The 25,240-nt window shown below is 26.2% G+C and overlaps 2 protein-coding genes across 3 annotated transcripts; one reads left to right on the top strand and one right to left on the bottom strand.

The window, feature by feature from the left end:
* Positions 1-143: 143 nt before the first annotated feature.
* LOC112692069 (BUB3-interacting and GLEBS motif-containing protein ZNF207) lies at positions 144-6,033 on the bottom strand. 2 transcript variants are annotated; one of them, XM_025566602.1, is made up of 12 exons: positions 5,787-6,033; positions 5,560-5,712; positions 3,476-3,602; positions 3,133-3,268; positions 2,853-3,000; positions 2,689-2,788; positions 2,536-2,630; positions 2,276-2,363; positions 1,942-2,211; positions 1,206-1,425; positions 1,039-1,149; positions 144-299 (listed from the first exon to the last, which is right to left on the bottom strand). In XM_025566602.1, exons 2-11 carry the CDS (start codon positions 5,598-5,600, stop codon positions 1,043-1,045), a joined length of 1,332 nt encoding a protein of 443 aa, XP_025422387.1. In that variant the 5' UTR covers positions 5,601-5,712; positions 5,787-6,033; the 3' UTR covers positions 144-299; positions 1,039-1,042. The 2 variants fall into 2 exon arrangements, with proteins under 2 accessions (XP_025422387.1, XP_025422386.1); XM_025566601.1 differs by lacking the exon at positions 144-299 and adding an exon at positions 397-708.
* Positions 6,034-7,177: 1,144 nt separating this feature from the next.
* On the top strand, positions 7,178-24,672 carry LOC112692010 (protein shuttle craft-like). Its single transcript, XM_025566513.1, has 15 exons — positions 7,178-7,462; positions 9,122-9,255; positions 9,733-9,823; positions 9,897-10,126; positions 10,433-10,670; positions 10,740-10,903; positions 21,437-21,730; positions 21,796-21,950; positions 22,007-22,160; positions 22,817-23,016; positions 23,083-23,307; positions 23,375-23,526; positions 23,594-23,792; positions 24,198-24,350; positions 24,538-24,672. Exons 2-15 carry the CDS (start codon positions 9,147-9,149, stop codon positions 24,655-24,657), a joined length of 2,484 nt encoding a protein of 827 aa, XP_025422298.1. The 5' UTR covers positions 7,178-7,462; positions 9,122-9,146; the 3' UTR covers positions 24,658-24,672.
* Positions 24,673-25,240: the final 568 nt, after the last annotated feature.

Genomic DNA, 25,240 nt, shown 5'->3' with positions numbered 1-25,240 from the left:
CAAATATTTAGTACTATAAAACAAATATTTCTTACCTTGAATTACATCATACACACGTACTTAATAAATAATAAATTATAATAATGTAATGATAGTAAATTTGTTAGATGATTTAGAATAATAAAACTGTATACTTATTTTCATTTTTACAATCATAATTTTAATTCTAATTAGTTAGTACTCAAAACCCTATACATTATGCCTTAAATTTATATAAAAATGCAAAATGACATACCAAAAATTTTAGAATTCTGGACCGCGTCATCTGAGAAATCAGTAGGCACATTATATATCTATACCTAAAAACACGCTTTATAGAGATGAACAATGAAGTTTTACTATTTCTTATACGTGAGTGATTAGTACTTACTCATTCTCACAACATAACACTATATAAATAATTTAAACACATTCAACAATATTTTTTTTTTTTTTTTATGTATATAAACAAATTTGCTGTGCATTTTATGCCGAGCGTAAAGTTTGTACGAAATCCACGTCACACTAATATATACTACCACACACGTTCTACAAAAAAATGTACGTGTGATATTTAGTTACAAACTATTTTTGGGAATATACAAATAAATCAAGAAAAAAAAATCCAAAGAAAGAAAACGAGGGGTAAGGACATTTAAAATATAAAAGGACTTACTGATTTTTCACTGAAACTGCGTTTCAGTTATTATTCAATATTTTTCCTTTTTTCTGTAAACAAAACTGTGTGAATAGAAATTTATTAAATTTTAACTAATTTAATAATTGGGGATAAGAAAACTAACTTCTGTAGAAAGGTTATTTATAAAGTTTCGCTTTTAAAATGTACTTAATGTATAATCAAAAAAGGAAAATCACTTAATTTTTAGCCACACAAAATCCTAAACCCAAATAGGAATTCAAGTTTAAATTTTTACTTTTTTAATTTCAATAAAATTAACAATTTGTCTTTGATTGGAAATTAAAAAAAAAAAAAATTAACAACTTACAAAAGTGACGGGGGTGTGTTGTTGTACACGAGTAATACGCCCCCCAACAAACCTGATCATCTGAAGCGAGGATGCATCATAGGAGCTAACATCTGAGCACCAGGGAAGCCCATTGGTCCACCAGGAGCATAAGGATTGACCATTGGTGGGTTAACCATTAAACCTGAGACAAATTTTTAATTGTTTACTCAATAATTAATAATTTATCCAATAGCTTACCTGGATGAATAGGCATTTGAGGCCTGAGCATGCTCATAGCATGTGGTGGTAAGCCACCCAATGAAGGTCGTAGAAGAGTTGGCATTTGTTGAGCCATAAATACAGTGGGAGGCTGAGGCATCATATTAGGCATTGATATAACTGGACTGGCAAATCGTTGTTGTTGTTGCTGTTGTTGTTGTTGCATAACTGCTGCCATAGCAGCTACTTGTCGTTCCATCTAAAATTATTCGATTAGTACTTAATATGGTTGAAATAAAAAATAAAAAAGTAATAATAATAATAATAATAATAATATTTATTTATATATGTATATATAAATAATATAATATAAAGCAAAAGATATTTTCACGAGCAGATGCAAATAGTAACCAAAAATACCTGAAAAATTACTCACTTTATATTCACCCAACCTGATAAACTTTTGTATGTTATAATTTAGGTACTTTTTGTAACAATCTAATCATAACTGATGAAAATTTGCAAAACAGTAAAACAAAAATGATAAACTAAACAAATAAAAACAGACCTAAATTCACCTAAAATATAACCCCGTCCTAATATTCATTTTTTTGTACTTACAAAAAAGTCAGTCCATATAATTAAATCTACCTTATGATTTTAAGTAGTTTCATTCATCAACGGGACATTTAATGGACCTTGAATGATTAAGAGATGGATAACCTCCATAAGAAATAGAAGCTGGAACCATTTGCCTAAATACTCTCTACCTTACCTCATTTTGAATTGCTTGTTGGTGTTGTTGGTGTTGTTGTTGTTGCTGTTGCTGCTGCTGCTGCTGCTGCTGTTGCTGCTGCTGTTGTTGTTGCTGTTGTTGTTGATGAATATGATGCTGCTGTTGCAATTGCTGAGTTTGAGGGGATGCTTGTCCATGAGGTGACATAAGTGGAGCTCCAAGCTGATGTTGCTCTGCAATACTTGTTGGCACCGAATTTTGAATATCCATATGAATTGCGTACTTTGGAAAACGAGCTTTATGTTCCTCCTAAAATAAAAATTTAAAATATAAATTGAATGAAAAAAACTTTGAACTATTTACAAAAACTTACTAAAGAAATGTCTTCTGATGGATGTATTATTTTACTAGATGTTCCAGTAGAACTTATAAGTGATTTCGATTTTGAATCATTATCATGCCTGAGATATAAAATAATCATAATCATAACTGAGTTAATTATTTTAAATATATAAGTTGAGTAAATTAATAAAACTATTTACTATATACTTATTTTATGAAAATATTTTATTTACATTATCAAAATATAATGTGCATGATTATTGAATTACAAAGAAATTTTTTATATATTACCCAGGGTAAGTGGGAAATGAAGTCTTATTCAGGCTACTAACAGAACTTCCAGCAGATAACATAGAACTATTAGAACGTGTATCAGAATTGTTAGCCTAAAACAAAAATAATATAAGACTAGTTTAAATTTAAATCCGAAAACGTATAGCTTACAATGGCAGCTGCACTAGGAAATAATGGTTTATTAGTCATTCCTACTGGTTGACCCGGTGGCATTGGACCAGCAGAAACTGAAGGACCCATCATTGGCATTCTAATCAACATTAAATTTATTAGTTATTTGGAAAGTAAATAATTTATTATAAATATTTATTTACCCAGGTCCCATGTAAGGAGGCCCCATAGATTGCATATGATTCATCATAGGATTATACTGGGGCATCATAGAAGGTCCTGCTGGATTTGAATATTCAGGCTTTTTCTTTGTAGGTGGGCCAGCTTCATCATCACTATCTGATCGAGTACCTACAGTTAAAAACACACAAATAAAGATTTCTGAGGTATTTTTTTTTATGACATGACATTAGAATCAATGAAAAATTAAAAAAATAATTATGATATAGTTTAATAATTAAAAATAATGATTTAAATCATAACCTTTGCTACCAGATTTTTGTCGTTCATGTTCTTTCATATCTTCTTCTGGAATTCCTTCCATTCCATAAATTTCTATTTCAATATTTGAACGATGAGAAAGTGCATTAGGCACCTTATCAATTGTTTCTTTGTGCACCTAAGAAAAAGTTCAAAACTTAATCACTTTACAAAATAGGTATTTGATATTAAATGTTAATGCAAAAAAACAATACAATTTTAAATTTACCTACAGGAATAATCATTAATTTTAACTGCTTTGTCAAATTAAATATATAACAACAAAATTAAATTATATCAGTTACAAAAATGTTTTAAAAAACTAATTAATAAACTTTTTACTAACCTGCATACAATGAATAGATAAACCTGGACCAGTATATAGTTTTTTATGACATATATGACACTTGAAATGTTTTGCTTTTTGATGTTGAATTAAAATTTTTTCATCGTCAAATTCACGATTGCAATACCTGAATATTTAGTTAAGGATCAAACAAATTTAATATCAAGTTCATTTTTTTTTTTTTTTTTTTGTAAATGAAATTAAATAATAAATATTTTCATACATTAAATAGATACTTTGTACTATTAATAAATCATATTATTTATTAATAATAATAAATTAACAGACAATATATATTCGGGAAAATAATAACTAAACTAATTCAAAGTAAATACATTTTTATGATACATATTTAATATTTTATACATGCTAGGTACTTGAATTTATTTTTAGTTTCAATAAAATGTGAATATAAATGAAATTTCTAATTTAAATAAATTATTGCACTTAGTTTATTGTAATAGTACATAATCAGAATAATTAGTAAATTTTAAAACCTTAGAGGAAAAATATTCCTATTAAATATAAAATAATATATTGTATATATGAAAGAAATATCTTAATATCACATTTATTAATTTTTATTTTATTGACAAATGCATAAGAGACAATAATTAATACATTATTTACAACATTTTACTCAATATTTTCAGAATCAAAATTCCTTATCAAACTTATTATTTTTAATTTAGTAAGAAAAAAAAATATAAATACTTAAAATCATATTTAACATAACATTACATAACAACATATTTAAAAATTTAAGTAATTTGGTATATATACTAAAAAAAAACTTAATTTTTAATTAAAGAAAAAAATAATATCAAAATATATTTATCCAAATGACTTACTTATAAATTTTTTTATTTTTTTCTACTTCTATAGAGCTTATTACATTAATTTGTAATTCTTAAAAAGTTTTTCTATTATGAAACTACATGATTGATGTATTTGAATATATTAGTTATACAACAATTATGTTGGAATTTAATTTTGACAAACACACTCGATGTAAAAATATAAAATACAATACAATATTAAATGCAAAAACACAATTTTTACGCAACCATAATAATAGTAATAACTCAAATAATATTTTTATTAAAATAACACATGTTTAAACGAGTTAAAATTCAACATTTTAACACTTAACCTAATTTAAATAAAATATTATACTTTCTGAAAATACACTAATAATTAGGCTTACTATTTTTTCTGGTTTTAATGGCATGTCCCAGTGTCCTGACCGGTTATTCAGTTTTTACCAATTAATATTAACTGAGAGAAAATAACATTTAATATAGTATTATTTAATAATAAAACATAAAATATTATTGTATACCATAATATTATATTATAGTTATCGTATTATGTTGTCGAAATCTAATCAGTATGGTTATATATAACAATAATGTACCTATGCAATGGCTAATAAATTCTAAAACAAGCATACATTTTATTTCTATAAACAAAAGGTCATTCGTATTGATGTCCTGGTTTAGGAATTTCAAAATCTGGTGAACCTAATAATAATGTTCCCATTTATCAAAAAATTAATTATATTTTATTTAATTAATTAAATGGTTAACACACAGAATATATTACATTAGTAATTTCTCAAGGTGATATAGGTATGTATTGGCAGTATCACATTTAACACTTATCACAAACCTACTTGTTTTTCAAATAATCACAAGTAATTTCAAAGACACAATGTTATACAATCAATCACAACTGAAACCATATTAACGTGTTGCAAATAACAAATATTAATCCAATAATTAATGACAATAAAACACAATTATCCATCCACTGCTATTACTTATATAGTAATATATAAATATTAATAGCAAACACTCATATAATATACATATTTATATATTCACACATACACACATGAATATACATATAAATGTTATTATGTACATGTATAATTTGTACTTGCGCAGTAAAAATTGGCAAGTATAATGTTTATAATTTTTCGCTATTATATTCGACAGTTAGTACACCTGAGATGTTAAGACGAATAGCAAAACCTAAACGAAAATACGGTAAGCTAAACAATAATATATAAAAAAGGATACCAGCACCACGGCTTGGACTGCTTCTTCTTTTTACGACCCATATTTTCGACAGCTGCTTGCAATTAAACACGGACAAGCAAAACGACAGAGAACTGCTGGCTGGTGCGACTCGTTTCAACAAATATTCATCTTGAGCAATGCGTAAAATATTACCTACTCGTAATACGAATATGATTAATCGATGAACGATAAAAGTATTTAAATTGCAAATATTAAAGTTTGATTACTTGAACACGATCTTGTTGTTTATAGAGAAAATTAAAAAAAACGCACGGCGGCCGCTGAGAAAAAAAACGGGGCCAAATTGATAATATTAAATCCTGTTCGTCGTCCTCTCTCCTTTAACACTCGCTGGTCGCACTCGTCTAGCAGAACAAACAACGGGTTGAAGGGAACGACAAAGTAAACGACAGAGAGAGCAGCGTCAGCGCGTCGGAACAAGAAAAAATCGAAGTCAAACTCTGATACGCGCTTGGACGCATGCGCACGCACCACCTTGTGCACATACGTATACGTATACGTTTGGAAGTGTGACACTGTTCCGTGGAAGAAACGGTTATGGTAACAGAATAATAATATAATGGTCCTTGGTAACGACGGACGTCCTATGACCGCATATAGTTTGGTTGGCGATGGTTGGAACAGGGGGTGGGGTAAAATATGTGTTTGTGCTCGGCTGCTTGAATCAGGGCTGTTTGAGAATTAAGACTCCAAGAATAATCGAATGATTAGTAGTCAGTGCTTGACTTGAAGGGGGACGGAGTACGCAACTAATTTTCAGAAATTATAGAGACCTCCTACTATTATTACGTTATAATTATAATGCTTAACAATTTTTGGGGACGCTATTTTTTAAAATAAATAGAGTCCCCTTCTTTAATTTTGCCAAGTCCGAGTACTGTTAGCAGTCGAAAACCAAATAATTAAATGATTAGTAAACGATATAAAAATAATCAAATGATTATTATTATAATCGAAATTTAAGTATTATAACAAAGAAAAGTAAACATTACAATTCATTAAACCCAATAGTCAATACTACCTACACTGGATACCGATGTCCGAACACGCTCATGTTTCTCCGCTTTTTCAGAGATCGTTAACGTTTTTAGATACGTAAGTGTTGAAAAACAAAATGATTTGATTTTCAACCGACGGTCTGGGCCCTGGAACGTGTCGGACGACGTACGTAAGCCGTTCCGTCGCACTGTAGGTGACCCCACTTGCGCGCGTGTATTTGTTTCAAATCAGGCGTCGGACGACATACGTTTTTAGAAACCAAAGAGTAACCAAATATTCAGAGGTGTAACAAATGTGTGATTTCCTCCTCATGTATTTAATTTATTCTGTGAATTATCTGTAAAATATTTATATTACTTATTGTACTCAATGTATAGATTGTAATTCTTCATAATAAAGTCAAATATTTAAAAAAAAAAAAAAAGTAACCAAAGAAATTAGAAAAAGGTAATGTTTTTCTATCAACGCAATTTTGAAACAATGTTATTTCACAAACAAGTTATTATATAATATAATTTTTAGATATTTAATGATGGCAACACATTTTATGCCACTTTCTTTTGATTCGGGTCCTTATAATTTTTTGGACAACTGCCCTTACTGAATAAAAAGAATTATTTTACTCTTCGATAGCTTCTCATTTTTCTCTACGGTGCAGTGCGTGACGTGACACGAGTACTCGTGCAAGGTTAATCAGTGTGACCACTGTGACGGTTTGAAACATTGAACGCTGAACGGTGATCGCCGACCGGAGAGAGTGACAGGGCATTTCCCCGATCGTAGAATGTCGATTAGCAATTGTAGTAATTCTTTATCATCTTCGGGTGTACTCTGAATGTTCGTAGTCATCTCCCGTGTACAGAACACAGTCTTCCGTTTACCGGTAAGTACATTAACGACGATTAAATCATCTACGAAGAAAATTACGCTGTTATAGTCGTTACATCTTTAATCCAATGACTTGGAAACCCGCAAATCTCCATTTTCCTGCCATTGCCTAGGTGCTAACCTTAGTTGATTTTACACTGTATCTCGGTCATTACAGGGGCATATGTGCCAATTATTTTTTCACGTTACTTAAATATTGTATCGATTTAATACTTTTTGAAAGGTCAATAAATCATCGATCGAATCGAATCCATTGAATAAGAAATGTTCTCATTGTTCTCTACCCCGCCGTGGCCTCATCGCTTTTATTCGAATAAATGTTCTAAATTTCAAAATTCGGTAAAAATAATTATTTATTGCAGATGACGGTTGTTGTTTGCCTCTGAATCATGAAATAATTTCCATTTAATTCACTAAAACCTTGGTAATCGTTTTTAGAATTTAGATTTTATTTATCATTAGTTGCGTGAAGTAAATTGTAGGTAATCTATTTCAATATTTTTATGAATTCCCTTTTATCCAAATTATCAAAGATTCAATCAATTACATTTTCAAATTTCTATATTTATTTGTGTCCGTTTGACATACATGTTAGAACAGCATTATTTACATTTATAAAGTACTTGCTTTGGGTGGCTGAAGTTGGATTTATTTTTTAATTTTAATTTTACTTAATTCCTTAGACAAAAAATGTTAACTAAGTTGAGAAAAGTGGTATTATAAATAATTTAAAAATATAAAGTGAATAGAGATGGTTAAAGGGACAATAATTAAAATAATAGTATAAATAATATAATTAACACCGAATTATGGATAAAAATTAATTGTCCTATGTCAAGTCCTAAATTATATTTCTATGTATTATCTATTTCAGGTGTATACCTATTAAAATATTTTGAGAGGGGGTTTTAGGTTATACATTTTCATACTTATATAATCTTTAAACTACTTTTATCCTTTTAAAATATATTTAATAATTTCCTTGAATCTCATGAGAATATGGACTCCTAACCCTACCCCCTTGTGTATGCACCTAACCTATTTAACTTGTTTTAATATTAAATACAAGGCTTATCTTATGATAGTACAATACTCTGTGTAGTTTAAATTAGCCTTTATAATTTAAAAAGTAAATAAAAAATTAGTCTACAGTTTCAGTAATATTATATATATATGTACGATTGGATGACATTTTTGTGTAATAATCTTACTTAACTATTATTTTTATTATTATTTAACTGTAATAATTGTTTAAATTGTTATATGGCTTCCAACCAAAATATATAAATTATTTATATACATTAATTTTTAATTATTATTAAATAGTTCATAAGATATTTAAGATATTTAAGATATTTTGTATTTTTGAAAAATATTACCCTTGATCATATTACCTTCGAAAAAAAGTATTAAATAAACTTTAGGTATTAACATTTAGCATTTTCTACAAATGAAATTAAACATTCTTACAATAATTTTTTGAATTAGATGTATCCCAACTTGCAATGAATATTTATAGTATGAAAAATTGAAGGTACCTATAAATGTATTGAATCTTAAATTGTTGGTATCTTTACATTTTTTCTTAGTTATGTTTTGAATTTTTTTTTTTTTTATTTGTTGAATTATTTATAACTTATTTTTGTTTTTACAGCTATTAATTTTGGTAACTTTAAAAGATGCCCCGCACAAATAGTCGCAAAAGGAATCATTATCGTAATGATAATACAGCTAGAGTATCTACTGCTTCCAATTTATCACCTAACGCACCTGAATTTATCCCTAATGGTAATTATTATGTAAACAATCAATACCTAGGAGTTATGGGTATTTAAAATATAAATTAATTTGTTAATGTATATTAGATTTTTTTTGGAAAATTAATTAGGTTTTATTTAAAACACTATCTGGCCTAAAGCTAATGGTTGCAAAATTATTTTATTTTAATAGAAAAAAAAACAACTTAATTTTTTATTGAAATGTTTTATTAATTTGATCAAAAATTTATACAGTTGTGTATTCATATAAAATGCCTAAGCTTAATGTCACAGGTAGATGATTTTGATGTAAAAAATCTAATACTTAAATATCTAATATTAGTATTAAATGTAAAATCAACTAAAATATAAATATCTTCAACTATATTTAAAAAACTTTCAAAATCCATATTATATCATACAGAATATATAACCTTTTTATGTATATATAAAAAAAGTTATGTCTGTTATGTTTACATTTTATTGAACTTACATATTTATTATATAGCTAACAATGACAATGTTTCAAATTCAAGAGAATACATGGAAATTCAACCTGTGCCATTTTCTGAAAATTCCAGTGTATCAAATAATAGTGGGTACGTACTACTTTTAAATACATACATTTCAATTATTATCATTTGATTATTATTTGTTACTTTTATATTTTAGGAATAGTAGTAACTCTAACACTATTGAAACTACAACTGATCATTCTATACCAGATGCTTCAAATGAAAGTCAAAGAGATTTACTTACCAACCTATTAAATGAGTGTAAAGTAGATTGTGTAATTTGTTATGAACGAGCTAAAAATGTTGAACAAATTTGGAACTGTCGTAATTGTTTTCAAATTATGCATTTGAAATGTATCATGGTTTGGTTTATTAAATCTCAATCGAGTGAGTTATCGTGTTTAAATTAATCTAGTTATTAGAAACAGGACTTTAGTCATTAAATAGCAGCTTACATATATCTTGGTTAAGTAATTTCTGTAATTAGTAAAACCATAAACATGGTTCATTTTTAAATAATACTATATATATGTTTCTTGAGTTTGATATATTCCCATGTATCAGTTCTTAAAAATTGCGTAATATCAAAATGTAGGATAGAAAAATCTGTACTTTTAGAAAAAATCTATAATAGTATTTACTTGTTACTACTTCTGCTTGATGTATAGTTAAATATTTATTTTATTTATATAGATGGTACTTGGAGGTGTCCAGCATGTCAAAGTGAAGTGACTGGAAAACCGGATTATTTATGTTTTTGTGGTGCTTTTAAAAATCCATATTCGAACAATATAGATGTTCCACATTCTTGTGGTCAAATGTGTGGATTACAAAAAAAAAATGCTAATGTGGAGTATAATAATTGTCATCATAAATGCACTCTGTTATGCCATCCAGGTCCTTGTCCACAATGTGTTGTGCAAGTCTTAAGGTTAATGTTTATTTTTATAACATGATTTTTGATTTTATGAATAAAAACTTAAATATTTTTATTTTATAGGAGATGTAGATGTGAAAAAACTGAAGTTTATGTTCAATGTGGACAGTCTACCCCAATTTTGTGCCAAAATATATGCTCAAAACAACTTAACTGTAAAAACCATGTGTGTGAGAAACGTTGCCATGTTGGCAATTGTGAGCCATGTAAAAAGAACTGTCCACGAAGTATGTATTTGTGTATTTTTCTAGTTGTATGATAGTCGTTTTCTACTAGTTATATAATTAGTATATGTGTCACATTATAAGTTCTAACCAGAAATCAGAATAAATTTAAAGTTCCTTAAACAAGTTAATTTCAAATACTTATTTAAAAAAAAAAATTATAAAAAAAAATTTATTTGATTCAGAAATAATTCATCTTTTGAATTATCGTTAATATTTTTTTAAACCGTCTATTAATTTACTTTTTAATAAATCCAGCTTCTAATACACTTACATTGTATACATGATGTAGTGTAAAATAAATTTATTAGTAATTGTATGTTAGTTACTAAGTCATATATTGACATTTTACTCAATTTATATATTAATATTATAATTATAATATTTAAATATTAATTTAATTTTGTTAATTTACCTGTCCCAGTATTTTTACTAAATTAAAGACATCCGCAGACTAGATATTAAACTGATCCTTTTAATTTTGAACAAAATTATTTATTTTTATTGTTGTTTTAAACATGATAGTAATAAGAAGTTATTGTAATCAGAAATTGTTGAGGAAGTTAACTGTAACAATTATCCTAAAACTTATTCAAAACATTTAATGATAAATAATTTTTGAACATTTTTTATAAAAAATAAAAAGAGTTCTAAAAAATGAAATAATGGTACAAAGTAAATATATGCTAGTTAACTTTAAATGTTTCATGTTTGTATAATATTTTAACTAAAATAATTAATTGATTTGGCTTTAATCAGAATAATGTATGAACATTCTTCTATTATGCTATGTATTTACCAATTTACATTTCTTTTCTGATTTCTTTAGATTAAATTAACTCTTATTATTAACTAATTTTTAATTTTATTTTTATAATTATTATTATTTAGTAAAAATATAATTTTATAATATTAAATTATATTAAAAAAATATTAAAGAAACCTATTGAATACATTTTGAGTAATGAAGAAGTGAAGTAAAGTAGTAAAGAAACTACTTATTGGCGAATTCCTACTGACTAAATTGAATTAATTAATATCATAATTCTTTATTGTATGATTAATTAAAATTTAAATTAGGATTTTTGCACTGTTATCTATTTAGTTGGAAAAGTGGCTCATTGGCTATTCATTTTGTTTTTAATTTTTAAAAAATTTTAATTTTTTAGATTTCTTTATGCCTTTATTTCTAACTGTCTCTAGGATTTTAAAAGTCACCAAATTGTATCAAAAATAGATATTCTGATGTACAAGAACATGAACTGTGCATACACATAGTGTAAAGATTAAAAATTTTAATTAGTGTACTCACTAGCCAGTAAAAAGTATTAATTTGATCCAAAGAATATTTGTGACATTTAGTATTCATTAAATTTGTAAATACATAGTATATCTGAACACAAGTTGAAATATGAAAAAAAAAATATCAGTTTTAAAATCTAATTTAAAATGGTTAAGTATTTCTTATAATATTATTTGAAAACAGGAATAATAAAAGTTTTTGTTGGAATATTGTTTTAAACATAAAAATATTTTTACAACACTAAGTGCTTTCTTGAATCAATATTCATAAATATATGCAATAATACAATAATACTCAAAGCAAAGAATTGTTTGTTTAATAAATTATTTATATATTTAATAGTACTCAATTTTTATTTAAAAAGTATTAATTTAAATTAAATAATTTTATTTTATTATATGTATGTATATTGTATATACATATTTTTATAATATAAATATTAAATATATAAAAATATATAATATACTTTAAATTGCCAGAATACTAAATTTAATTGTTGGTTTCATCTAATTTTTATTTTTTTTCACTATAATCGAGTTGGTTGTAAGTTTAAATTTTGGATTCCATATATTTAATTTCAGTAGTAATTTAGTTTTCATTGATGCAGTTGAATTGGCTTCCAAAATGAGATAACCAGTAGTTTTACCTTAAAATTGGCTCTCTAAAATTCACTATTTAGTTGGCTCTTATACAAATTATTTTGTTTACATATTGATTACCAAATACTTTAACATTATTTAGTAATGCTAATTTTAGCAATGACTGTGCGGTTATTTTTTCTCTGAAATATTTAATTATTTAAATGATATTTGATTATAATTGAATAATTGTTTATTGATAGAATAATCATTTAATTTAGAATCAAATAATCTTACTATTGAGTTATTATTAATAGTAATAATTAAATAATTAACCTGATTTAAAAGTTTTATTAAATAAAAAAAATATAACAAATAAAATAACATCATCTTGTGTACAAAAAATAACTGTTTACCTTAAAATTCAGTTTTGAGTCTTAACAAGTTGACCACCATAAGACTCTTTGGGGGCTCACTAGTTTTCTCCCTGACGCCATGGTATTTTTAATGTGATTACTCAAATTTGATCTGAAATAAAAAAAATGATTGGATTTTGCTGGAAATTTAAATATGGGTTCAGTATCAATTATATGACTGATATACAGTTATTTTGGACAAATTCTAGCTGAGACCCTTAATAGATTCTCATGGCGGTGGTGAGTAACATGTAAAAAATTGTTGATTATTCCTAACAAACTGAGATACCAAATAGGTTCTCAAAATAGTAATATTGTAATAATATTTTCATTCCATTAAATTTAGGATATTCGATTGTATAATATAATTGTTTAGGAACTTGAGGTTAGAAGTTTACATCAAAAATAATAAAAATTTAAAAAGAAACATTTTCCTTAGGTGCACTACCTTTTAATAATAATAAGTAATATTATAACAGTAAGATAAAACAAATTTAAGTACTTTAGTACCCAACAGTTTAACAATAAAACAAACCAATACAATTTTTTTAAAAAAAAAAAAAAGGTTATCGATTCATTTTTTAAAAGTTTACCATATTATTATCAAGATGAATATTATCAGTAGTTATGATATATAAATTGGAATAGTAAGATAATATCACAACCTAAAACTAAAACCACAAACATGACCAGATAACTTCATTGGTATCATCATTCATATTGTTATCGATAAATTTAATTTAAAAATTTACAAATAAAGATAAACGTTCGCTAAAAACACCAAATTATAGTGGTCACACTGTAGAATTCGATTCTGCAATAAAAACTACGACAACTGAGACTATTCGGAGTATCGACGTATAAACTTTTATAGTCATTGAGATTACAAAAAGAGTCTCAATAACGGTTTTAAGTAACTTAGCTGAGACCCCAAATAGAGTCTCATGGCGGCTATGAGTAACTCGAAAGAAAACACATGGCGGTCAACCTGTTAAATCTAAAATTATTATTATACATATTTAAAACGCTGGTTTTGCTATATCATCTTTATTCGCGGATAGAAAAATTAGCTGGCTTGCATGTTCATTTGTTATCGACGATCTATGGTCATTTAATACATAGCCACTTTTACTAAAAATAAACGAAAACAAAATCCAAATACATCGTTTAAATGAAGACATTTCATTAAATAACGACAGATTAAAACGGATATACTACATATAGCAAAAATTAAAATAAATCGAAAATAGCCATGTTTTTCATTAAAATTAATTTAATATTAAACTTTTTTTTTCGAATATTCGGTTATTCGTTAATTCAATTATTTGATTATTTTCGGATATTTCAATTAATCACACAGCCCTAAGCAATGCTATATAATAAATTTGACATACATTTTACACAATCATATTATTAGGTATATTTCTACTTTATGGGGCACCCTAAATTTTAGAATTATATTTTTTTTGTTTTATATATTTTTAACACTGAATACGATAGTGCAAACGAAAATTGGCGCTGATCATTAGTTTTGTAGTTATAGTCATATAAAGTTGACAGTTTTGCTTAAATAACCTATGTTGGATAATGATTCAAAACTCTATCTAAGTAATGAGTAATGCGGCTCTTTCAAATAAAGAAAAACACTGGGTTCAAAACACTTGAAATGCTACTAAATTATTTGCATCTTTCTTTTTTTATTACGTTCAAATCTGTATGATAATATAATATTACGTGTTTTATTATATTTGTCGCATTTTACATTTTATCCTCTAACCTACTTGGGACTGCATAGCAAATCGGGGGATATTTTCATTTTTAACTGCAAACGAGTGATTACGTCAAGTGTATATGTGTTATGTATATGGGTATTTAAAACAAATTCAGGAATATATAAAAAAAAAATATCATTTTATTTGTGGGGAGATCGAATTTGGTTTACCTAGTTAATTAAATAATTATTCAGTGGTGTTACCACTGTATCACACTTTTGATTTTACTAAAAAATGCGTAATGAGTATTTAGGGGTTTTAGAATAAAGTTGTAAACTTTAATTAGCTATAACTTCAAAATTAAATTTGTGCACTACATTGTAATATCACTATAATTTTTTTCACCTAAAAAGTCCCCCAAAATAATTACCAAAAAAAAAGTTGTCCCATAAAATATAAATGTTCCTATAATTGAAAGAGAAAAATTCAAACGATATTAAAATTAACTTACACTTGCTACCTGCGAATATACTAACAATAAAACTCATGAGTTATGATATAATACAAAAACTGATATAACGGAATTTGTATATCATATTATAGCTTGCAGTATTACTGCATTAGACATTAAAAATTACATGTTGTATAATTGTAACATGTATCATAACACCTGTTAAATATAATAACTGAATTCACATAATATCATTATATGATATTTACTATCTCTTGTGACAAAATGTTGGCTTGAAAAATTAAACTTTAATCTACACCATTTTGTGTAAATAATTTTTTTTCGGAGCCAATTTGTATGTGTCCTAATTTCAGTTATTTTAATCTTGTTGTACCTACATTTTAAATATTTTTTTTAATTTAATATTTAAAAACTATAGTCATTAAATAGAGTAGTTAAAAGTTTTAATGTGTTCTATTGTAATTATTGTTCTTTACGTATTAAACTTGTGAAAAATTTGCGGTTTCCAACCTGTGTTACCATATTTGTTAATGGTAAGTAATGAAAGAAATTAATGTATATTATGAATTAATATTTTAGGCGTTTTTTATTAAATAATTTTAAATTTTAAATTTTAAATAAATAAATTTAATTAGGTAAAACATACTAGTAAGAATTTTATAATAAAATATTGTTGATTATACTAAACAAAATAATTCAATTTACAAACTTAAATTCTAAGTATTTTTTTATAAGAGGCCGATATGAGTGATAAAATTGGTATAATGATATTTTGTTAGATATTTTGAGATATTTTGATTTTCTGTATAATATAAGCAACAATAAAATGAGGTGTAAGTATTGAAGATTTCTATTAAGTTTTTTCTATTCAATTTATATATATATATTTTAACAAAAGATTCTTTTACAAAAAAAAAGAAGCTATTTCATCCTGAAACATCAACAAATGTGAGTGTATAATAAATCCTATAAAACAATTACTAGGTATTAAAATACAACGTAATAAATATTACTATGTGTAATTTAACTGTAACATTTCCTAATAAATCTAAGGAAATTATTTTAAATTAAATAATTAATTTACTCATTATATTTAAATTGTAATATAAAAAAATGATAGAATTTTGAACCTTTTTTTTTTTTGGATTCTAATTGTCAAAAAATTTATTTTTTCTTTAATTAACTGAGTGATTTTACAAATTTTTTAATCATATTTATTGAATTAATAAAATAATTTTACTGTGAACATTTTAATTAATAATTAATAATCAAAACATTTAATAATTCTTATTCTTTTTATGTCAACATAACTTGGGGTTGCCCCTATAAATTTAGCAGTGTTACCATGCCCTATGTATTAATAATCATTCTAATATCTAACCAATCAAAAAATAAATCTACAATTCTTTGCACCTAATGGCTAAAGCAATCATAGATTATAGAAATATATTAATATTCTAATATATTTAACTTTTCTATGCATAGAAAATAATTATGTAATTACCATATATTGTCAGACTTTTTTTTTAAACTATTATGACTTCATACTTTTTAGCTAATTTAACTTACTTTTTATATATATAATATTAGTATGATATGGATATGTGTGTAAATTATTATATAGTTAGGAAAACTTTAGTTAAAATGTAAAAAACGCCATTAATTCTGCAAGATTTTAAATAAAACATTAAAAATGAAGTGTGAACAATAATACGTAAAGAACGCCTAATATATTCATTATATTTAATATATAAATATTTATTATTATTTGTTTTAGGTATTGAATTAATGGAAAATAATGCAACTCTTGAAGATATTAGTCCAGGTGTGATGTATAATTCACAGTTTATTACACCAATTGAACAGATGGTATCAGAAGAAGAATTACGAATGTTAGGTTTAAATCCAGAAGAACTGTTACAAACCTTTGATAATTCATCCAGTAGTCTTGATACTTATGATGATTTTCTGGGTAGTGAATTTAATGATGATGATGATGATGATGATTATGATGATGATTTTGATTTTGAACGAATAGATGTAGATGATGACAATGACACTGATTCTCGTTTCATCTTTAATAGGAATCATTTTGAAAGAGCGTTCTTGCCACAAGTCACAGTTTTAAACATAAATAATTCTTTGGACAGAATTTCAAGACAATTACCTGCACTGATCACAAATGCTGATGTACATTCTGAACATTCTGAACATTCTGAACATTCTGATTTTATTTCAAGTACTTCTGAGGATGATAGTTATCCACGTATCCCTGAGGAAGATAGTTCAATGCATAGTGATTCATCAGCGGTAAATGTTCCATCTGTGGATAGTATTTCAACTATGGACAGTGAAGAAAGTTGTTTTCACTGTATTTCATATTCAGGAAGTAATGATAACAGTATTTCCAGTTTTTCTCCTGCAGATGTAAGAAGTTCATATTCTAGTTCTCCAAACAGTCTCAGTGAATCAGAAGATTCCAATTCACATTCTGTCAGTGATTCCAGTTCCTCTTATTAAGATCAGAAAATTTTTATTGTAATATTAAAATTAAATATAAAATATATTCAAGTGCCAATATGCATTATATTATTAAATATATTTGTATTTTCTATTATAAAATATTTAATAGATTACTTATAAGTGAAAACTATTTGGAATAAGTTATTTATTAATATAGTTATAATATTAAATAAATAAATTTATAAGTAAGTTTTGTATGTTTTTTTTCTTCTGAAAAATGCTCATTAAATTTCGTGTTTTTTTTTTTTTTTTTTTTTTATGTATAAATATTGTGCTGATTTTTTTAGAAAGTATCCCTGGAAGTTATTACTATCAATTATAAAAAAATTATTTTGTAAATACAAAATTTTGAAATGTTTTCTTTTTTTTGTCTTGTTTTCAACCTTATGGTTGGTTTTGCAGTTGAATACGAGGTGTGATCAAAAAAATACCCGGACTGCGTTAATAATACTTATATCTGTTAAGATAACGAAATTCCGATAATGTCATTCGATAAAGTAACTTCTAACGAGGATTTGAGCGTTGGTTTGAAATCGATAACAATATTTATATTTATTTTATGTTATTTTTACAAAAACATGCTTCAGTTGTGTGGCGAATTCCATAATGGAAGGAATAGAAGAACAACGTGTGCGCGTAAAATTTTGTTTTAAATTAGGAAAAAGTTCGAGTGAAACTTTTGAACTTTTGCAGTAAGCTTTTGGAGATGATGTTCGGGTATTTTTTGATCACACCTCGTATATGCTATCTATTTCTTATTTCCAGCTAACCTTTTTAGTTCTTAATAGCTTGATAGTATAACATCGGAGATCATGTGTTCAACAATTTAAGTTCTTGGATGTCCTCGTTCGATCTCTCTTATGTTCCATTGTTTTGCTTTGATGATTTGATTTTATTATTATTTAAAAGTTAACAATAACCATAGTTCTTATTATAAATATAATACAGTAAAAATAAATAAATTCTAATGAGGCTGATAGGTAAATTTTACAGGAGTGTAGTGAGACCAACAATGCTATATGGTTGGTGGGGTTGACAGAAGAATAGAACAGAGTATGAGTGTTGCGAAAATGAGGATGCTTAGATGGATAAGTGGAGTGACAAGAGAAGATAGAATAAGAAACGAATATGTAAGGGGTTACTATTAGTGTAGCGTTGATAGTGGTCATGATGAGACAAAATAGACTGAGATAGTTTAAGCATGTGATAAACCGAAAGAAAACAAAAACAGTAAGAGTGGTTATGAAAATGAATGTTGAAAGGAAAAGAGATGGTTGGATACGATTTAGAATTTTTTAGTGCTGTTGGTGTATGCGTAGAGGATGTAAGATATCGAGTCTAGTCCAGGTTTAGGACAAAGGTGGCTGACCCTAAATAATTGGGAGAAAAGCGAAGAAGATTAAATGAAATATTTACACTTAACTTTGGATCTTTGAATAAGTAATGAGTATGATAAAACTTATTATTGAATACATGAGCTGCCATAAATGTTATGAACAAAAATTTCTTAATTTAGTAGATAATGGCCTAATATGGCACCATTGTACCAGTGCCAATCCGGTGCAGAATTTTGCAGGACCCCATATATATATATATATTATTTATTAATTTATTGATTGTTTATAGAAATCTATGTTCATATTATTATATAATTAAATATATAGGTACTTTAACTAAGACTGTGAATCTATAGGAAAGTGCCTTTTTTTTTTTTTTGTGATTGTACAACATAGCTGTGTAAGTACATAATTTGAATTATGTAACTACGAATCCGTTTATGCTACTTTTATTTTGCATTTTTTTTGACGTTTTTAATTTTTTATGTCGTTTTTGTGCAATTTTAGGTTTTTTTTCCTTTTTTTTAGTTCATTTTCTTGAATTTTTGATCAAATTCTAAAGACTAAAGATGATTAAGGAACCCGATAATAAATATATTTAAGTTTGTTTTATTATTTTAACAGAATAAATACTAAAAGAAAAAAAAATTATGAAAAATATTTTAGGTGAATAGCATTAATATAGAAAATTCAAATTCAATCAACATTTTTATTATTTTTTTTTTTTTATTAAATAAACATTTATGCGTGTAATGTATTAAATTAATGTATTAATGTATTAATGTATAATATCTTGTACCTAATATTAATATTAATATAAATATAAAAATTAAATTAAAAACATTTTGAATTAATTTTATAATATAATTTTTGGTATTTTATGATGCATATTTTGCATTTGAAGTGCATATTTTAATGCATTTTTTAAGGTTCTTTGGTGCATTAAATTCATTGCCCTAACTATAACTATATATCGAACCGTCGTCGACAATAAACAATTTTACATGTGCATGCGCGTTAAGGGTGTATTTGAGGGGGGGAGCGAAGGTGGCATTCGCCCCATGGCTCGTATTTTTTTTGAATATAACACATCGATTTATTTAAAAAATGTAATGTACCTATAAATAATTAAGAATATAAATTACTGGTCTATCATTATAACAGGAACATGAGCTGTAGGTAATGAACTGTAAATTATTTTAAATTTGTATTGAAGAGAAATTAATTTCGCCCCCCTTCCCCTCCCTGGCCTAAACTCAAATATGCCCTTGATGCGCGTACAATACTTCAAAACTATGCGTAATTGGTTCCGTCTTAATTTTCGTTGATACCAACCCGTTTCCTGAGAAAACCACACGACTACACAGGTTGCGATTTGCGTACTGGAACTATATTATTTTTATTAATAGATAAAGTGATATTTATAGTACATAATTTGTGGGGCCCTGTACGATCGAATCGTTTGTCCCCCTCTAGGGCCGGCACTGCATTGTGCCTAACTTCAAGGGGAAGTTAAGTTTAAATATTTTTTTTAAAAAAAATAATGCATGCATGAAAGTATTAATTCTACGGATTTGGTATCATTTTTGGCATATTATAATCAAGGTCCGGTACTTAAGGCATTTATAATATTTGTCTAAAAAGTACATATTGAAATTCTGATTCGATCTTAGTACGTGGGTTTCAAATACAATTTTTTTTTTTTTTTGCTTAACTTTGCATATTTTGTTATTTTTTGTAGGAATTTGCATAGTTTAGGTTTAAAAACTTTCATATGCATATTTCATAAATTTAACAAAACTGTTATAGTATCATCATAGTAAGTTTTTAATTAATAATTATGTATGATAAATATTACTATGGATCATAATTATTAATTATGTATTATGTTTATTAAAAAACCCTTCAAATCTTGACTGTAGAAACTACTTTATATTTTATCTATAAAAGCTAAAGCTTATATTACTTAAGCTTTTCTCCTGATTCAAGTGTAATAATAGTTTATTTCTCATCATAAAATTGGAGTTAATACTCAACCGAGATAAATGGTATATATACATATATGATTATCTAGCCTATAATATTTATATCTTGTCCATACTGAAAAGTAAAATATACGTATGAATTATACTTTAAAATTATATTATTTAATTAAAGTTTCTTTTTGGAATTCACTTAACTGGTTTATTTTACAGTATGTTTCTGTGGCAAATCGCAAAAACTAGTACCGTGCTCTGCAGAAAATGCCATGGTGGTGTACTATGATTGTGGAAAATTATGTGGAAAAAAATTGTCTTGTAACAATCACACATGCAATAAAACATGTCATATTGGTTCATGTGAACCATGTAAATCATTGGATATTGATAAATGTCCTTGTGGAAAACACATTTTTACACAAGAAGAACTCAAGAATCGTACAATATGCACTCAGCCGATCCCTACATGTGGTCAGTTATGCGAAAAGCCTCTTCAATGTGGTCCACCTGGTCTGTTAACAATAATGATTCTCCTCACCATTGTATTTATTTATTTATTGTATTTAATTATGTAGATAATCCACATATATGTGAAAAATACTGTCATGAAGGCCCATGTGGGCCCTGTGAGTTAAAAACCAAGTATATTTGTAAATGTGGTAGTAGATCAAAAGAAATAAAGTGTAATTCAGTGACTAGTGAACTGACTTGTAAAAAAAAATGTAATAAGGTAATATTGAAGCTAACATATAATAGATGGGATTTAAATAATTATAATGTTTATAGATGATGTCTTGTGGTAAACATAGATGTATGGTAATGTGTTGTAATGCACAAGTGCACGAGTGTAATAGAATATGCAATGGACTTTTAAATTGCCGTCAACATCGTTGTGAACGTATGTGTCATACAGGAAGCTGTGCAGTGTGTTATGAAGCAAGTAGGTGCAATTTTTATATGTTAAAGATGTATAAAGTTATAAATTAAATATGTTTAAGATTAATTGGCTCTATGATTATTTTCTCTTATAATGATATTTATAAAAACAGTACTTTTAAACATAATTTCGTGCATGAGTTAGGTTAAATGAGACTTAATTAGAAATTACATCAAACAAAGCACTGATACTGTATTAATTAATGTATAGGAAAATGATTTTAAGGAGTATTATTTTATTTTTTTTTTTTTGGCACATTTTATGAAGTGAAATACTTTGTCACAGAATTCTTTAAATGTCTATGCTTTTATATATTATCATATTATTATTTATACTGAATTTTATTTCTTTGATCTAAAATTATTTATTATAAAACTATTTATAATACATTAATATTTAATATTCTTATTAATTATATTTAATTCACAATATCTTGTTATATCTTGTCTATATTATTTACTTTTATAAAAGAAATAACTTTTAATTCTTAAATATTTTTGAAATATGTATTATAAATATATATAAGGTCCAAGTTGTATTCTTGATCTTGTTTTCAATACTTATTTTTCTTTTATATTTATACATACATAATATGACACATATTATGTGTAATTGTTATTGTGAATTATTTTATATATATTATTAAATTATATTTGTAGGTTTTGATGAGTTATATTGTCGATGTGGAAACAGTTTTATTCCTCCACCAATCAGATGTGGTACTCGTCTTCCACTCTGTACATTACCCTGTTCACGAGAACATGAATGTGGTCATCCTGCTACACATGTTTGCCATGACGAAGAAGAATGTCCTCCTTGTATAGCTCTTACTGAAAAATTATGTTTTGGTGGTCATGAGGTATGATAGGCAAACTTTATATTACTACAATATGTTCTACAGTAAACATTTTTCAATTTCATTTAGTTACGCTTCGCTATACCATGTCATATAAAAAATGTTTCATGTGGAATGCCATGTGGCAATCCACTGCCTTGCAATCGACATACCTGTGCCAAGCCATGTCATGCACCGCCTTGTAACACTGGACCTTGTCGATTACCTTGCAACTTACCCAAATCAGATTGTGGTCATCCATGTTTAGTACCTTGTCATGATGGTCCATGTCCTCAAAAAGCATGTAAAACAATGGTAATACTTCTGTTAACTTTTATGTTGATTGTGTAAAAATATAATTAAAGAAAAAAAAAATGTCTAGGTTAATGTAAGCTGTATTTGTGGAAATTTAACTGAAACTAGGGTGTGTTCAGACACCAAAGTCATTGAATATCGTCTTAGGGTTAGAACTCAATCAATGAGCTTTCTAGATAATATAGTTGACTTGTCACCAACTAACAAAACATATAAAATGTAAATTGTTTTAATATTTTAACACTACTATAATATTGAATTTTTTTATAATTTTGGTCATTTTTAGTTTGGAATGTACAACAGAATGTGCTAAATTAGAAAGAAACCGTCGTATAGCTCTTGCATTACAAATTCGCAATCCTGACTTATCGCCTAATGTTACTCCAAGATATTCTGATTTTATGAAAGAATTTGCTAAAAAAGATGCTCCTTTCTGTAATTATATTCACGAAAAACTTGCTGAATTGGTCACTAATACTAAACAAGTGAGTTATTTTTACAATATTCGATTTGAATATTTTTTGATAAAATGACTATTAAATAATCATGCAAATATATTCTCAAAATATCAATCCAAAAGAATGTTTCATATAGTATTTAATATTTAATGCATATGTTAAAAATATTCTGATGTGTTAATTTTATAGTAGAAGTTACATAAAATGTAACTGTAAAAATTATATACTAAAATTTAGTTGTAAAGTTATTTTAAAATTCTATTCATAATTTTAAATAACTCTGAATTGATTGAAACTATAAATTTTGAATTAGGAAAAAAGATTTTATTTTATATTCCAAAAAAGTATAAATATGTAAGATAACATTTTGGGAAATTTTATAAAAATAAAAATGGAAATATGATACTTATCTAGTACTTGTAATATTTATAGTCAAATAAAAGTTCTCGAAGTCATTCATTTGAGGTAATGAAATTTGAAAAACGGAAATTAGTACACGAATATTGTGAACATTTTGGATGTGAATCTGCAGCTTATGATGCTGAACCAAATAGAAATGTTTTGGCTATTGCCAGCAGAGAAAAGGTATTTTAATTATTAAATATTTATTTCCTCTTCAAATTAAATAACGAACTGTTTCAATATTCCTATTATCCTTACACTATTACTCTAATATTCTTCCTAGAAATTAAAATGAAGTATTCTATAATTTCTATCAAAGATAAATTGTAATTATATTCATTATAACATATTTTTAAATGTTTTTTTTTAGTCATGGCTTCCAAATTACAGTGTAGTAGAGGTTGTTCAACGTGAAAGTGGATGCCCAAGAGTTAATCCATTTGCAAGTATCCAAAAACGCAACACGACCATTTTAAATAAAAAATTTTAAAATATTTTAATAATTTAGTAAAAAAAAAATATAAATATTAAAAAAATTATAGATAAAAATATAGATATTTCAAATGCATGCTATTTACTTTATAATTCTTGTATATAATCATTTTTTGACTATTGGATATTTTATGATACAAAGAACATTATTGCTTATTAATACGAACACGTGTGATGAAAATTGATTAAACATAATATGATGTAAAAATTTAAGATCACATATTTTATAATTTAAGACCATTTTAAATTATTAGATTGTTGCATTTCCCCGAACAAATGTAATATGTGGGTTTCAATACCAAATATCAATTTCCCAAAATCTATATTTACTGATTGAACAATTTAATATTACATTATGGTATAATGCTGAGATTCTCAATCATTTTAAGGCTACGACCTCTGATAATGTCACCAAGATTTTGAGTTACCATTTTATGATTACATTAAAAGTAATGATAAATTAATATGAATAATATAGCATTGTATTGACAATCCTAAACTTTTATTAATTGCAATTCATAACAATGATTATCATGATGATATTTAAAACACCTTACTAATTGTTTTATATATTGGTAACC

The sequence above is a fragment of the Sipha flava genome, unplaced genomic scaffold (assembly GCF_003268045.1).
Source record: "Sipha flava isolate LNK unplaced genomic scaffold, YSA_version1 69_pilon_pilon, whole genome shotgun sequence".
NCBI lineage: Eukaryota > Metazoa > Arthropoda > Insecta > Hemiptera > Aphididae > Sipha > Sipha flava.
The sequence above is the reverse complement of the archived record's forward strand: the minus strand, read 5'-3'. Positions and strand labels throughout refer to the sequence as shown.